The sequence below is a fragment of the Macrobrachium nipponense genome, chromosome 43 (genome assembly GCF_015104395.2).
Source record: "Macrobrachium nipponense isolate FS-2020 chromosome 43, ASM1510439v2, whole genome shotgun sequence".
NCBI classification, from domain to species: Eukaryota; Metazoa; Arthropoda; class Malacostraca; order Decapoda; family Palaemonidae; genus Macrobrachium; species Macrobrachium nipponense.
This window is the reverse complement of record NC_061104.1, coordinates 27,684,772-27,701,180: the sequence shown is the minus strand read 5'-3', so window position 1 is coordinate 27,701,180 and position 16,409 is coordinate 27,684,772. Positions and strand designations below refer to the sequence as shown.

The following is a 16,409-nucleotide window of genomic DNA, read 5'->3' as shown; positions in this document are numbered from 1 at the left end:
TCACATTTAGTAGGCCTCAATTTGACTTCTGATTTTGACACCTGATTTGCCTGTATTTTCAGCAGCACACACACTCGGATACGTAATGTGAATTTATATTCAAATCAGAATTATATTAATTTCAATAATTGATATTAATCTGCTTTATTTGATTATTCCTCTTATTCTTTTTTAGTGGCCATGTTCTCATTTTTTCTTATCCTTTTCATTATTGCTTAACAATTTACTCAGACTTAGCTATCTCATGTCAAGAAGCAATCATAAGAAATCAATCAAATAAAATTTAGTTTTTTTTTATCTAATTCCTTGCATATTATCCTGTTTCATCTGGACATGTTGGAAAGCTGTGGGAGTCATAAGTAGTTGAAAAGATAGTTAATATGAAAAGTGACTCTCGTTCTAGTCTATTTCAGATATTTTTAAAATAAAAACCTACTGCTGTAATCAGTTGTTCTTTGACAGCGGCAACAATCATACATGGTGTAACACGAGTGTATGCAAATAACTTGGGAAATGGAAGAAAAAGTCATTTTGGGCGGAAAATGTTCTAAAACATCCATTTTAAGGCTTTGCTTGTTGGTGAGGGGAATTTCAAAATAATTGTTATCTTTGGAGCTACTTTCATGTGATGGAGTTTGTAGCGAGAAGTCGGAGTAGCCTGGGATGTGGGGGAGAGGTGGTGCCATATAAGAGAAGGATTGAGGGATTAGGCCAATGTGAATAAGAGTATCTCCCAATAAAATGTATCATTTTTATGTTTCGAAGGAAAAAATGTATGCATCATTGAATCTGTTTCCCTTCCTATCAGTGGTATTCACTGGACACTGATAAAAAAAAAAAAAAGAACAATAAGCTTCACTGAATCTCCCAGCTATCAAAGGAAGACTTGCTTATTCATTAGCCTTACTCATTAGACATCTATCAAAGATTTCAAGTTTATTTTTTAAAATCTCTCCCTCTCTATCTAACATAATTCATTAAACACCAGTTATAGGTGTGGTTCTAATCATGATTCCTGGTTGCATAAACTTGTGTTACACCATGTATTATCTTGTTCTCTTGTGGAGCAGTTCCTAGTAGGAAGAATGGTTTTCGCACTCGGCTACCATTCTGGTGGTCCGGAGTTTAATTCTCGGCTCAGCCAACACAGAATCAGAGGAATTTATTTCTGATCATAAATAATTCATTTCTTGATATATTGTGGTTCGGATCCCACAATAAGCTGTAGATCCCGTTGCTAGGTGACCAATTGGTTCCCAGCCACATAAAAATATCTAATCCTTCAGGCCAGCCCTAGGAGAGCTGTTAATCAGCTCAGTGGTCTGGTTAAACTAACATACACTTAACTTGACTTCTCTTGTGGAGCTTTGAGGAGTTCTAAACTTTGCCGTTCTCTAAACAATTTGGTTTGTCTATGTATGATTCTCTTCAGTATATTAAGCTTTCTTGATATTTCTCTAACAGGAACTTGCACCGAATGCAGTGCAATAATTGTCTCTTGCTGAGCAGGGGATGTTTCTTTGACTGATAAATGACACATTAACATTCAATTCTTGCGTACATCACATCAAAAACAATAGTGAGGTTGCATGGTTCACACTGTTAAAGTTACTTTTTGTTGGTTTAATCTTTGATAGCATTTTGTGACTAATGTTTTCTGTAAAATGTCACAAATGGAATTGTTCAACTACTTTAAACTTAGCCATGAAATACATACTACTAGAGATAGGTATCTCCTATTTACTTAGTAATGTATGTCAGTGGTTGTGATATGATGTTTTTTTATCACTTTGTTTCATTCATGTCAATTTTTCTATTATGGAAAATAGTTTTACACAGCTATATAACGATGTTCTAAAGATATCAGTGACTGTTTGTAATGTCATTACATAAGATTTCTTCCATCTTTGAAAAGAAAAATAGATTAATAAGGCATGAATTGTGCATCAGGCAGGTGAACAAAAATTATGAATCTCTGCCAATAGTATTTTGCTCAAATTGTGTGTGTGTGTGTGTGTGAGTACAGGCAGTTCCCGGGTTACGACGGTCTCGGCTTACGACGTTCCGAGGTTACGACGCTTTTCAATTATATTCATCAGACATTATTTCCAGAGTTACGACGCATGTTCCAGGGTTAAGACGCCAACAACGCTCATCTGGCAGATGAAATATGACACCAAAAATGCAAAATAATCAATATTTGAAGTTATTTTTTTATTTTTATTTTTTTTTTTTTTTTATAAAAAATGCCATAAGAATGCAGTTTACATAGTTTTCAATGCACCAAAAGCCTAAAAGTAAGGTTTTCTTAGGATTTTTGATGATGTTCTGGCTTACGACGCGTCTCAAGAACGGAACCCATGTCGTAACCCGGGGACTGCCTCTATGTATGTATGTATGTATGTATGTATGAGTTTATATATATATGTATATATATATATATATATATATATATATATATATATATATATATATACATATATATATATACATATATATATATATATATATATATATATATATATATATATATATATATATATATATATATATATATATATATACATATACATATATATATATATATATATATATATATATATATATATATATATATATATATATATATATATATATATATATATATATATATATATATATATATAATATATATATATTATATATATATATATAATATATATATATATATATATATATATATATATATATATGTATATATATATATATACATATATATATATATATATATATATATATATATATATATATATATATATATATATATATATATATATATGTATTTATGCATGTATTTATGTATGTATTTATGTATGTATGTATTTATGTATGTATGTATTTATGTATGTATTTATGTATGTATTTATGTATGTATGTATGTATGTATATAAACAATGTCGAAAATTGTATTTTTCTTAACTATACAAACCTGAGGTCCTTTAACAATAGGAATGTAACTTGCGGCAGCTGGAACCGGTTGTAAGCTTTGAACAAGGGAGTACGGTAGTTAACTGCTTGTCCGACAGTCCGCGCACCGCGCGACTGGGAGGTGAAGAATTACTTTGCTTTAGGCCCAGGAAAAAACAGAGTGAGGGGTGGCATGAGGTGGGACTAAGTGTAAAGGACCTCAGGTTTGTATAGTTAGGAAAAATACAATTTTCAAAAAATTGTTATTTGTTCCGATACGTAATACAAACCATCGGTCCTTTAACAATAGGAAGACTCACTTCTTGGTGGGTGGAATCTGAGTTAATGAACAGACTGGTGTTCGTCCAACCTTGGTTCCCTCCCTGGTCGTAAGAAAGAGCAGAGGGAGGGATCCTAGCCTCTGCCCAATGATCGGGGTATGTACCGCAGGATCAATGGTCAGACCCCTGGACCTGAGTAATAAGATGGAGGCCAGCGTATCTCTTAAAACTAGCAAGCAAGAACTTGTTCCTATTGCAAGAGGCAATATGAAGTCATGGGTTTGTCTCTTGTTGGCTTCCACTTCCCCCCCCTTGTTGGGGGAAGAGGTGGATAATCACTCCTATCCCTAATGAAAGGGGTAGGATGGAGCTCGGTCGAGTAGCTTACCTGCATCGGCCTCCTGTTCCAGCGTAGTGACGACCGCGTCCCTCTGCCCACAGGTAGAGGGGGAGAAAAAGATGGGGAAGAGAAGCCAGTCACACTCTCATTCACTCATCCATTCATGCAGTCACACAAGGATACGATGCTGTTCTGTCCGCTTGGGTGCTGGGTAAGCTACACAACTTGTTGAGCAGCCACCACGGGTCCCAAGGAAAAGGTGTCCAAGGACCTGTGGGCTATATCCCGAAGGTAGAAGGAGGTGAAGGTGGTCTGGTTGGTCCAGACCCCCGCCTTTAGGACCTGCGCCATGGAGAAGTTCTTACGGAACGCAAGGGAAGGACCAATACCTCTGACTTCGTGGGCTCTCGGATGAAGGGTACGGAGTCGTCGCTACCATCAGCTTCGTACGCCCTCCTGATCACCTCACGCAGCCAGAAAGAAAGTGTTCTTGGATACTTCTTTCTTGGTCACCCCGGTGCTAACAAAGAGGCGTCGACACTCAGGCCTGAGGTGCCAAATTCTATTCAGATAGCGCCGTAGCGCCCTCACAAGACAAAGCAGCATCTCATCCGCATCGTTGTCGGTAAAGTCCAATAGGGAGGGGATCGTGAAAGACTCGAACCGATCGTCAGGGACCGAAGGATTCTGAGTCTTCGCTACGAAGTTCGGGACGAAATCGAGCGTCACAGATCCCCATCCCCTGGTATGCTTGACGTCGAAGGATAGGCCATGAAGTTCCCCTACTCTCTTCGCCGATGCCAGGGCCAGCAAGAAGAGGGTCTTGAGGGTCAGATCCCTGTCTGACGACTCTCGGAGTGGCTCGAAGGATCTTCGAGTCAGACTCCTAAGGACGAGAGTCACATCCCACCCCAGGGGCCTGAGTTCCTTGGGTGGGCAAGACCTCTCGAAGCTCCTCATTAGCAGGGAGATCTCGAACGAGTTCGAGATATCCACTCCCCTCAGTTTCAGGACTAGGGCCAAGGGGGCCCTGTATCCCTTGACTGTGGGGACGGAGAGGAGCTTCTCTCGGCGAAGAAACACGAGGAAATCCACTACCTGCTGAAGAGTGGCTCTGAGAGGAGATAGACTCCGTCTACGACACCGACCACAGAAGACGGCCCACTTTCCCTGGTACACAGCTGCAGAGGACTGTCTGATGTACCCAGCCATCTCTGTTGCTGCTCGGCGAGAAAAGCCTCTCGCTCGCAAGAGATGGTGGATAACAGCCAGCCATGAAGACGAAGGGACTGGACTGACTGGTGGTACCGTTTCACGTGTGGCTGGACGAGAAGGTTGTGTCAAGGGGGACTCTCTCGGTGCTTCCGCAAGCAGAGCCAGCAGGTCCGGATACCGGAGCCACCAGGATCAACCGGAGATTCGGGGTGACCAGCACTCGGCTGATCACCTTGCGAATCAGACAGAACGGGGGAAAAGCGTAAACGAAGAGGTTGTCCCATGGGTGTTGAAGAACGTCCTCTGCAGCTGCCCATGGGTCCGGCACAGCCGAGTAGAAAACCTGAAGTTTCCTGTTGTGCCGGGTGGCGAAAACAGATCTTACGACTGGACGCCCCCACATGTTAAAGAGGGCCTTTCCGCCATGTCTGGGTGTAGGGGACCACTCGGTTCCTATCACCTGATCCCGACCTCTGAGCTTGTCCGCTACTACATTCCTCTTGCCTGGAATGTAGCGGGCTGACAGCTCTACTGAGTGAGCCACGGCCCACTCGTGCACCTGCAACATCAACTGGTGCAACGGGAGGGACGCTAGGCCCCCGTTTGTTGACGTATGCCACTACCGTAGTGTTGTCGCATATCAACACCACCGAGTGCCCCATCAGACGGTCCTGGAACTCTTGGAGAGCGTAGAACACTGCCTTGAGCTCCAGAACGTTGATGTGAAGGTGCTTGTCATGACGATCCCACACGCCTGCAGCCAGCAACTCCTCCAGGTGTGCGCCCCATCCCTTGGTTGATGCGTCTGAAAACAGCAACATCTCAAGGAGGGGGGGGGGGGGGGGGGGGGGGGGTGCGGAGAGGCACTCCTCTTACGAGGTTCCTGTCGTCCAGCCACCAGGCTAGGTCCTGCCTCACCTCCTCTGTGAAGGACACAGGGATGTACGGCGGGTCTCTTGCCTGTGACCAACTCTCCCTTAGTCTCGTCTGGAGAGACCGCAGGTGAAGACGCCCATGAGGGACTAACTTCTCGAGTGACGACAGGTGGCCGATCACAATCTGCCACTGCTGAGCTGGCTGTTCCTGCCGAGACAGGAACTGGTTGGCTGCCTCCCTGAATCTGCTGATCCGCGAGTCTGCGGGGAAGACTCGCCCTGCTACCATATCGATCAGCATACCCAGGTACTTCATCCTCTCCTTGGGTTCGAGGTCTGACTTCTCGAAGTTCACCACGATCCCCAGATTGCGGCAAAACTCGAGGAGCCGATCCCTGTCCCGTACCAACTGCGAGTAGCAGCTCGCCAGGACTAACCAGTCGTTGAGATACCTCAAAAGACGTATCCCTGACGAGTGGGCCCAAGCAGACACCAGAGTGAACACTCGCATGAACACCTGTGGGGCGGTTGAGAGACCGAAGCAAAGTGCCCTGAATTGGTACACTGTCCCGTCGAGGATGAAGCGGAGGTACTTCCTGGAGGACTGATGAACGGGTATCTGGAAATACGCATCCTTCAAGTCCACCGAAAGAATGAAGTCGTTCTCCCTGATGGAGTCGAGCACAGAGCGTGCCCTATCCATCGTGAACTGAGACTGTGCGAACGAATTGGTTCAGAGTAGAGAGATCTATCACCGGGCGCCAGCCCCCCGAAGACTTCTCCACCAGGAAAAGACGGCTGTAGAAGCCCGGTGACCGATCCCATACGATCTCCACAGCTCCTTTGCTCAGCATGGCCTGAACTTCCTGCTGAAGTGCTACGTCCTTGGAAGATCCAGGTACGTAGGTCTGAAGGTGGACCGGGTTGGAGGTGAAAGGTGGCCGAGACTCGAAGGGTAGTAGATACCCCTCCAGAAGGACGTCTACTATCCAGGTCTCCGCTCCATAGCACTGCCATGTTGCCCAATGGCTTGCCAGGCACCCCTCCAACTTCCAGCAGCAGGTGAGGGGGAACGCCGTCCCTAGTGTTTTCCACCTCTCTTAGACTTCTTCTTCCCAGCTCCCTCTCGGGAGAAGGATGGCTGGGAGGAGGGCTGGTGACGGTCGCTCCTAGAAGAAGTCGAAGGCAGAGTCTTTCCTCTGGGCTTCGATGATGTGATCGCCTTGGCCGCAGAGGAAGTGCTAACCAAGCTCTTGGGCTTGGCCGCAGTAACTCGAGGCTGCCCAGACGCCTTCGAGACTGCCTGGTGGACTAGACGGTCACTGTCGTCAGTGCGCCGTCGCTCCACCGCAGCGTTCACCATCTCTCCTGGGAAGAAAGCGGAGGAACTCCGCATCAGTCCGTTGCGAAGACACAGAGCCACCTCACGCTCAACCGCCCTGGTCACTCGGGTAAGGACTGCGTCCCTACGCCTCAAGACCAGGTTGGCCCACAGGTTTGCCGTCTGGTGGGCTTGGTAGGAGATGGCCCTACCTCCAGATTGGCACAGTCTCCCGAAAGCCGGATCACCTTCAGGAGTGATATTTCCTGAGGTGGCCGCGACCTTAGACACTGTGAGGGACCACAGGTCTAACCAGGAGACTGCTTGGAATGCAGCCATGGCGGTCGATTCCAAGGCAGAGTGCCACCTCTTGCTGCGAGAACCATAAGTTCTCCGACAGGAGCTGCTGCAGAGACACCCCCGGAGTTAGCCTAGCTAACTCCGGGTTAACCTGTTTGGGCGGCATAGGGTCCTCCGATGGCACGTAGAATCTCCTCTGTCGCAGTAGAGGCGGAGGAAGTAGCTTGGAAGACCTGCCAGACCGTAGCGAACCCTCCTGTCCGGAGACGAGAGAGTCCACCTGGCCTAGCACCGAGTCAGCCAGATCCGATCGCGACAGACCCCACTGTTGTCTTGGGTCCCTTCTTAGGACCCCAGAACGACTCGAGCCTGGGGGGTAGGCTCAAAAGGTGGGAGCAGCGATACCTTCCCTGAGGGTCGTTGTGCTGACAAATCAGCGCAATAACCTCTGCATCTCGGGAGTGACTGCATCTCTTGGAGTAGGACTGTCAAGTCCCTCCAACAAGAGCGCCTCCCGAGACCCTCCTCCTTCAGAAGGAGGAACTGCAACAGACCCCTCCCGGTCTCCTCTGGCCACTTGCGCATACGACCTGGTTGGTCCTAAGACCGTGCCAGGCTTGTAAGGCGTTGTGTTGGGACCGTGAGGAGCGTGCTCCTCACGATCACTCCAGATCGCCTTGCTCTTCCCGGCGCAGCCCGAGGAAGTTGAAGGGATTGGAGAGGCAGACCTGATGCTCCCCCCTTGCCCACCGGCAGAACTGGTGTGACTGGGGGGCTGCAGGCCTGGTCGAGCGGCTCTAGTCCCGAGCGTCAGAGGAGCTGCTGCTGGTCCCCCTACCCGCCCGGTCCCGGTGGGAGCGGCGGTCAGGGGACTGGCAGAGTCCGCTGTCGCGGTGGGGGCGGGGCCTGTCCTCACGGCGCGTCGAGCTGCTGGCCGGTTCCGGCAACCGAGGGGACCTATTCCTTGCCTCAGCCCGTGGCAGGTCTGGGACTGTCGCGTCAACCCTGGGTACCTGCGTATTGCGACAAGAGCGATCGCTGGTCTGGCGGGAGTCACCTGAGCGACTCTCACCAGTCTACCAGTCTTCTGCTCCGTGCCTCGGTCCTGGCGCCGAGCGAACTCGGAAGCCTGGACTTTGGCTGTACGGTCACCCGCGGGCGACCGCACATCCGGTACCTCTCGCGAACGAGAGGCCGAGACGGAACCTAATGTAGCAGCAGAGCCCCTAGCACAGGGTGAGGAGGTACCGGTGTTAGCCGGTACCCCTCTGGTCCCCGCCTTCTTCTTCCTTGCGGAAGGAGAGACGGCCCCGCTCCCGAAGGAGCAGGAGGACCAGCGGAAGACCCCCCCGTCCCACCGGAGTGAGACGGGCCCTTAGAAGTTCCCGAAGGAGACTTCTTGGGGGGGAGGAGGCAGCCTTCTCCTTCCTCGCACGTGAAGCCTTGGAAGTTGAAGGGAAGAGGCGGCAGCAGACGACAACGAAGACGACGATGAAGACGACGACGGCACCTTCCTCCTCTTTTTGTCAGCTTCCTCAGGACAGTCGTCAGGTCCTCCATCCAGGACGGAGCCGGGGCAATTGCCGAAGCAACACGGCCCAGCTGCACCTGTCCGGAAGGACCTGTGACTGGAGCAACAACACCACGGGCAGGAACGATGTCGGCAGGGGCTGGTCCAGGTACGGCAGGAACATCAGGAGGCGGGGCAGCGGCCAGCGGCATCCTGGGTACTGGTGGCAGGTCAAGGGGCGAGCTCTTGGGGCACCGGAAGTCGACGCTGAGGCGAGAGCGGCGAACCTGGGCAGCGGTGTTATGACCCTCCTCGGAATGCCAGGAAGCGGCGCCTGAACCGCAGCTGAAGGGGTTACCAAGGTTATATGCTGCGTATAAACCAGGTGAGAAGGGGCGGCATACCCTGGGGTCGAGACGGTGGTGGTGGTGGTGGTTACCGGACCATGTGTAACCGGAGCAGAGCCACTCGCCAGGTGATGCAGCAGCCCCCGAATACTCGGTGTCCCCTGGAGACCCAGCGAGCACCACACCTGGCCGAGGTCGTCGCCTGCGGAGGAGCACCTGAGGAGGCAAAGGTGTTCCCCCCCGAGCGAATGGAAGACCCCGAGTACAACTGAATGTCGGGGTACCTCACCCTTTCCTCCACGCACGACGGATCGGGCGAAGAGAAGGAGCGAGAAAACCCCCCCCCCATATAGGGAAAGGAGCCATACGTGGGAGCTGAGATGGAGGGAGGAAAGAAGATGACGTGTCTGTGACCAGGGGAGTAGCCGGAGAGCTTTCCGATGACTCCCTGGCAGGCTTACGTCGTTTCTTTCTCCCTTCATATCGGGCCCAATGCTCCTCCCACCACCAAATACAAAAATCACAGGGCTCGGTGCGGGAGCATTTGCACCCCCGACACCGAGCACACAAATCATGAGGGTCAACCTCCAAAAAGGAGCGGAAGGCCCAACACTTACGGCCCTCCACACCAGGGCAGGTTCTGCGGTTGACAGGGGGGCGTGGGGAACTCTCCAGCTCACGATCCATGAATAATGGCAATAAAATACAAAAGCACAATTACTTACAGTATTTCACACAGTCACACTAGAAAGCAAACCAAGATTTGGAGAAAACAAAGCATACGACAAAAGGCTGGCAGAGAGAGGTGGAGAAACACGTCTGTCACCCAGCGCAGCCGAAAGCAAAGTGATTCTTCCCCTCCCAGTCGCAAGGTGCGCTGACTCTTGGACAAGCAGTTAACTACAGTACTCCCTTGTTCGAAGCTTACGACCGGTTCCAGCTACCGCAAGTTACATTCCTATTGTTAAAGGACCGATGGTTTGTATTACGTATCGGAACAAATAATATCTATCTATCTATATAATTATTTATATATACACACACATACATATCAGATTTATTTTACATAAGTTGGCTTAAATAACAAATACCATTATTAAAAGCCTGTTTCTCAAATGAAACACCTCTTCATACAGTCTCACCTATTAAACATCTTATTAGAATCTTTGGTTTCCTTCTCTTCTGGTGCTTCTGCTACTTCAAACTTATTGGTCAATGCTAAACATACTTCCATTCTACCCAATGTCACTGAACCTGAGCCTGTGACAGAATCTGAAAAACAAAGAAACTTATCAAAGTGAATCTAGTTTATAAAATTTATGCATTCGTGAATTTATATGAAATAAATACTGTATACTACCAAAATGTGTTAATATCAAAGATGATCACAGATCTTGAAAATGGAACCTGACTAATGGGTGACTCAGATCATAAAGTGGCACCTAGTTGGAGTCTTGGAAGAATTCATTTAAAAGTATGTGACCCTCTAGAAAACACTTTTCTTGGAGCAATTAATTACCCTACAAGATACAGTAGAGGGTTTCTATCAGAATTCTTGGTGAATATGGACATTAAGTAAGTTGCTGGCTGAAAAAGTCTGACACCATATGATCAAAATAACATTTTATAAGTAATATGCATTTTCCTACATATGCAAACCAGAACCTTTGATGTAGAACTATTCTTCAGTACAAACTGGAATCTGTCATTGCAACTTGGTAAAAAAAAAATGGATTGTTAAGGGGAGATTGGGGAAACATCCAAACTCATTACCAACACAATAAACATTTTCCTTCTACATCAGGGACAAAGTGGGGTGGCTGAGATTGGAAATATCTTGAAAGGACCATTTTGTTCAAACTATTTGGCCCTGGCAAGTAAATTGATCTGCCAGGGAATTACTCTTTCCTGGGTGTACCTGGCTTATATGTCAACGGTCCAAAGAGCCACCCACTCACACATCTGTAAGGCTTTTTGGCACACGGAGTGGGACAGTATCCCATCTTACTTTTTGATATACACCGCTGTTGCAGTATTGTCACCCAAGACCACCAATAAGTGTACAGGTGCCCCTCAGTTAGCGGCAGGGGTTCCGTTCCTGGCCACCGACGCCAAGTGATTTCGACGCTGAGCGATTTTAAAGCCTACGGCCACGGCACACCTTATTCTTTCGAAAACTCTAGACCAGTCAAAGGCGCCGTAATCCCACAACGGCGCAATAAGTAAAATTATATTTATGCAGTATAGTACTATAGAATTTACTGTACAGTACATGTGGGTGTCTAGAGTATGTAAAGATATAATAAAGTTTATACAGTGTACAGGTAGCTGTAGTGTTCAGGTTACGATCATAGTCTTACGATAGTCCGATTTTATGAGAGATCAAATTACAATGGCCTAACTTTATCCATCTTCTAGTTACTAAGTTCAATAACAGCAAAAGAGAATGATGAAAGTATGGTTTTAACGTTATACTCGTTGCGTGAACGTGTACAGCCATGGGCAACCGAACGAGAAACTACTTTTTTTTTTTTTCTAAGTACAACCGAACTGGATAACATCTATTTGGCTTGTATTTCAATCATCGTACTGCAGTACAACATTACCGTATTTGTTATAAATGGCGTTATGTATAGAATAGAACTGAGATATCTAATGTAATAAATTTATTCGCTATAGATCAGAGATCAATATAGATTAAAGATCAATCGGGAAATATACTGTTAAATTTAAACCTAGTTATAACTAAAGCTGAGAAAACTGTTCAAGCTGCTAATGACTATTATCGTACATCGGCAACAAGGATAAAACTGCAGTAAACGTCTGCCATCAAAACACAACTGTAGATAAAATTGGGATAAAATCATTTTAATCAAAACTACTGTGCTTGAAAGAACACATTTTGCTGTTGGTTTCACACCTATATAAGATAAATAACGTAAAGTTCGTATTACGATGATATAAAGGATTATTGCGAACGGAATCACATAATTTTTTACGCAATAACCATGCCACCAACGTAATCTGTTAAGAAAGAAAAGTAGTTCACATTCACAACGAGACATATTCAAAAAATATTTCCACCTAAAAACATGCTGTATAAGGAAAAATAACTTTCTCTCATATAAGTCAAGTATATAGATATTCGTTTATGATAACTAAAAAGCAAGAGCATTCGCTCAGAATTGCGATATGGTGAAACAAAACTTGTATTCATCAGCTGATTTCAAACCACAACATTGGCCGCTCCGCGGAATACTGGCTTAAATTTCGCCGTAGTATTTTAAAATACAATAATATGAGAATACATACCAAATTATTCTTGAATACAGTGAAATAATATATAAGTTTTTAAAGGATTTATGGAAAGATGCATAATTAATAAAATAACACAATGCATTTTTCGGAACTGGCGGACAAGAACGAACATGAAAAAACATCACTTGACAACATGGAGCGTATTTACAAAGGCCTGCCTTAATTTGTATCTTATTTCTGTACAAAAATGAAAATACCTTTACGTATTATATTTTCATACACATTTTAAAACATAAAAGCATAAACATTTAAAAAATCGACACATCAATTGCTAAATTTGGACTTTTTTTTTGTTTTTTTTTTTTTATACGATATTTTCGGAAGAGCAGCAGACGGCGGCATACAAGAACGAACTTGAAAAAAACATCGTAGTCGATAACTTGAAGGGCAGTTTCAAAAGCTGCCTTTTTATCATATTTCTGCACAGAAATAAAAATACCCTATTCGTAATACATTTTCTTACACATTTAAAATGATATTGTTATAATACAATAAAGGTTTCATACATACTTACCTGGCAGATATATACATAGCTAAGACTCCGTCGTCCCCGACAGAAATTCAAATTTCGCGCCACTCGCTACAGGTAGGTCAGGTGATCTACCGGCCTGCCCTGGGTGGCAGGACTAGGAACCATTCCCGTTTTCTACTCATATATTTTCTCTTCCCCCTGTCTCCTTGCGGGGAGACTGGGTGGGCCCTATCCGTATATATCTGCCAGGTAAGTATGTATAAACTTTATTGTATATACAAAACCTATCATTTTCATACAAGCAACTTACTGTCAGATATATACATAGCTGATTGGCACCCTTCGGTGGAGGGTAAGAGACAGCTACTTCTGGAATAGACAGGTAAACAACATATGTTGTAGGTATAAATAAAAACCTTGGTTCCTACCTGATAGGTGGTAGACTTCGTGGGTGTTTGCCCGTAGTCTGCATCACCTCAAGAAACTTTAGCGAGATATGTGATCTATGGCCAAGAATTCTTGTGAGTCTGCCGAAGGGGTCTTATCCACTTACTCGGCAGAGCCTGAAAGGACTTTGTCAATGGGTGCTGATCCACTTATATGACAACACACCTTATTAAGGAGCACACAACCAATCCCGACCACCTGATCCTAACCACCATGTTAGTATTAAAAATTGCTCCGAGTTATCCCCAAACTCTTCGCAACAACCATAACTCAAACCAAATTGCACACGCACACAATAATTTTTCCAAAAAAAAAAATTTATGATACTCATCTAATAAAAGATATCACAAGAGTTCCTTACTGAACGAAAGTGACTGGCCGCCTGTGCGGCATCTGCACTTGTTCAGCAGAAAGTCCAGAAACATATCTATTAGAACTTATGTATTAATTAAGGGATTGGTGTTTCGGTTAGCTCCTGTACCCAGGATCGTGCCCGCAGACACGAAAAGACCTAAAGAAAACATTTTTCATAGGTCACACGAACGTCCTTCAAATAGTGAGAAGCAAACACAGAATTACATCTCCAATATGTCGCTTCCAAGATATTCTTCAGTGACATATTTCTCTGAAAAGAGAGACGTAGCCACGCTCTCACTTCATGAGCTCTTACTCTCAGGAGTTTTGAAAGAATCATCCGTGCAAGCCTTATGAGCGTCCGTAATGACGTTCCTGACAAAAAAGGCTAAAGCATTCTTAGACATAGGTCCTTGATGGATCCTTCACCGAGCACCAAAGACCTTGTCTAGAACCTCCCAACTGTTTCTTTTTCTGTATGTAAAACTTTAAAGCCCTTACTGGGCAAAGAGACCTCTCCGGTTCCCTGCCGACGAGACCGATAAGCCTTTTACTTCGAAGTTTCTCGGCCAGGGATTCGAAGGATTTTCATTCTTCGCCAAGAATAATTCTTTGAAGGAACAGATGGCTGAATCTAGATTGAAACCCACTTTATCACTAAGGCGTGCAGCTCACTAACTCTTTTCGCCGTTGCCAGTGACAAAAGAAACAAACATTTTCTCATTATGTCACGAAACGAGGCCAAATGCAGGGGTTCAAATCTCGCTGAGGACAAGAACTTAAGTACCACGTCGAGATTCCAGTTAGGGGAGAAGTAATCTTAGACTTCTTGGTCTCAAAAGATATAATCAGATCATGTAGACTTTATCGTTTCCCAAATCTAGGCCTCTATTCCTGAAAGACGGCCGAAAGCATACTCCTATAGCCCTTTATCGTGGCTACGGAGAGACACGATTCTTCTCTCAAAAATAACAGAAAATCAGCGATTTCTGTTACAGAGGTACTGGAGGAGAACTTCGACTTACACCACCTTCTAAAAACTTCCCACTTCGATTGGTAAACACGGATAGTGGAAGTTCTCCGGGCTCTAGCGATCGAGCTTGCTGCTTTGCTAGAAAAGCCTCTCGCTCTGACAAGTCTTTCGATAGTCGAAAAGGCAGTCAGAGCGAGAGCGGGGAGTTTTGATGAAACCTCTCGAAGTGTGGTTGTCTGAGAAGATCCTTCCTTTGTGGAAGGGATCTGGGGAAGTCTACCATCCACTCCAGCACCTCTGGGAACCACTCTTGAGCTGGCCAAAAGGGGGCTATCAGGGTCATTTTGTCCCCTTTGAAGTCACAAACTTCCTGAGCACTTGCCCCCAGAATCTTGAATGGGGGAAATGCGTAAACGTCTACATGAGACCAATCTAGCAGGAAGGCGGTCTACTGTTAGAGCTCTGGGGTCTTCTACTACTGAACAAAAAACTTCCGGTCTTTTTGAGAGGAACGTGGCAAAGAGGTCGACATGAGGAGTCCCCCAAAGAGACCAGAGATTCCGACAAACTTCTGAGTGGAGGGTCCATTCGGTATGAAGGACCTGGTTCCTCCTGCTCAGCCTGTCTGCTCTCACGTTCCTTACTCCTTGAACAAACCTCGTCAAAAGAGAGATGTTCCTTTGAGATGTCCACAACAGCAGGTCTCTTGCGAGCTCGTAAAGAGCATACGAGTGAGTACCTCCTTGCTTTCGAATGTATGCAAGGGCGGTTGTATTGTCCGCATTCACTTGGACTATCTTGTTCCTCACTAAAGGTTCGAAGCTCTTTAGGGCTAGGTGTACGGCAAACAGCTCTTTGCAGTTTATGTGCCAGGACACTTGAAGAGCATTCCAAGTGCCTGACACCTCTCTCTTTCCCAAGGTTGCTCCCCAACCCTTTCCGACGCGTCGGAAAACAATACAAGGTTTGGGTTCTGCGTTTCTAGGGAAGTACCCTTGTTTTCCTTCAGTGGGAGTAACCACCATTCTAAATGGCGTTTCATCAGAACTGGAATGGGAAAACTGTTCAGAGAGAAGCCCTGTCTCATGTTCCACGATCTTCTGAGAGGAAGAACTGAAGCGGACGGAGATGAAAGTCTTCCTAGAGGAAAGAACTGTTCGAGCGAGGAAAGAGTCCCTAATAGGCTCAACCTATTCCCTCGCCGAAGTACGTTCCTTCCTTAGGGGAAGAGAGACTTTCTCTAAACCTCTCGTTAGTCTCTCTTGAGAAGGAAATACTCGAAAACCCCGAGAATCCATCCGAATCCCCAGATAGACCAAGTTCTGGCTGGGGATCAGTTGGGACTTCTCGAGGTTCACGAGTAATCCTAAGGTCTTTATCAGGTTTAGTGTCACAGTCAGGTCCTCCAAACACTGTTTCTCTGACTTTGCTCTGATGAGACCAGTCGTCTAGGTATAGAGATATACTGATTCCTTTCAGGTGAAGCCATCTCGCCACATTTTTCATAAGGCTCGTGAAAACCTGAGGCGCCGTAGACAGGCCGAAACACAAGGCTCTGAATTGGAAGATCCTTCCCCCCGTCATGAAACGGAGGTACTTCTTCGAACGAAGGATGGATCGGGACGTGATGGAAAATTAGGCATCCGGAGATCCAGAGACACCATCCAATCCCCTTGGCGAAGAGCCGCAAGGACTGATGCAGAGGTCTCC

The 16,409-nt window shown here is 45.9% G+C and overlaps 1 protein-coding gene and 1 pseudogene across 1 annotated transcript in view; both read right to left on the bottom strand.

Annotated features, from left to right (window-relative positions):
• Positions 1-10,369, bottom strand: part of LOC135213845 (ras GTPase-activating-like protein IQGAP1) — an 88,725-nt gene extending 78,356 nt beyond the window's left edge. The window contains exon 1 of the mRNA XM_064247948.1: positions 10,278-10,369. Coding sequence (XP_064104018.1) covers positions 10,278-10,369 — 92 coding nt within the window. The remainder of the gene's footprint in view (positions 1-10,277) is intronic.
• Positions 10,277-16,409, bottom strand: part of LOC135213844 (nicotinate phosphoribosyltransferase-like) — an 88,170-nt pseudogene continuing 82,037 nt past the window's right edge.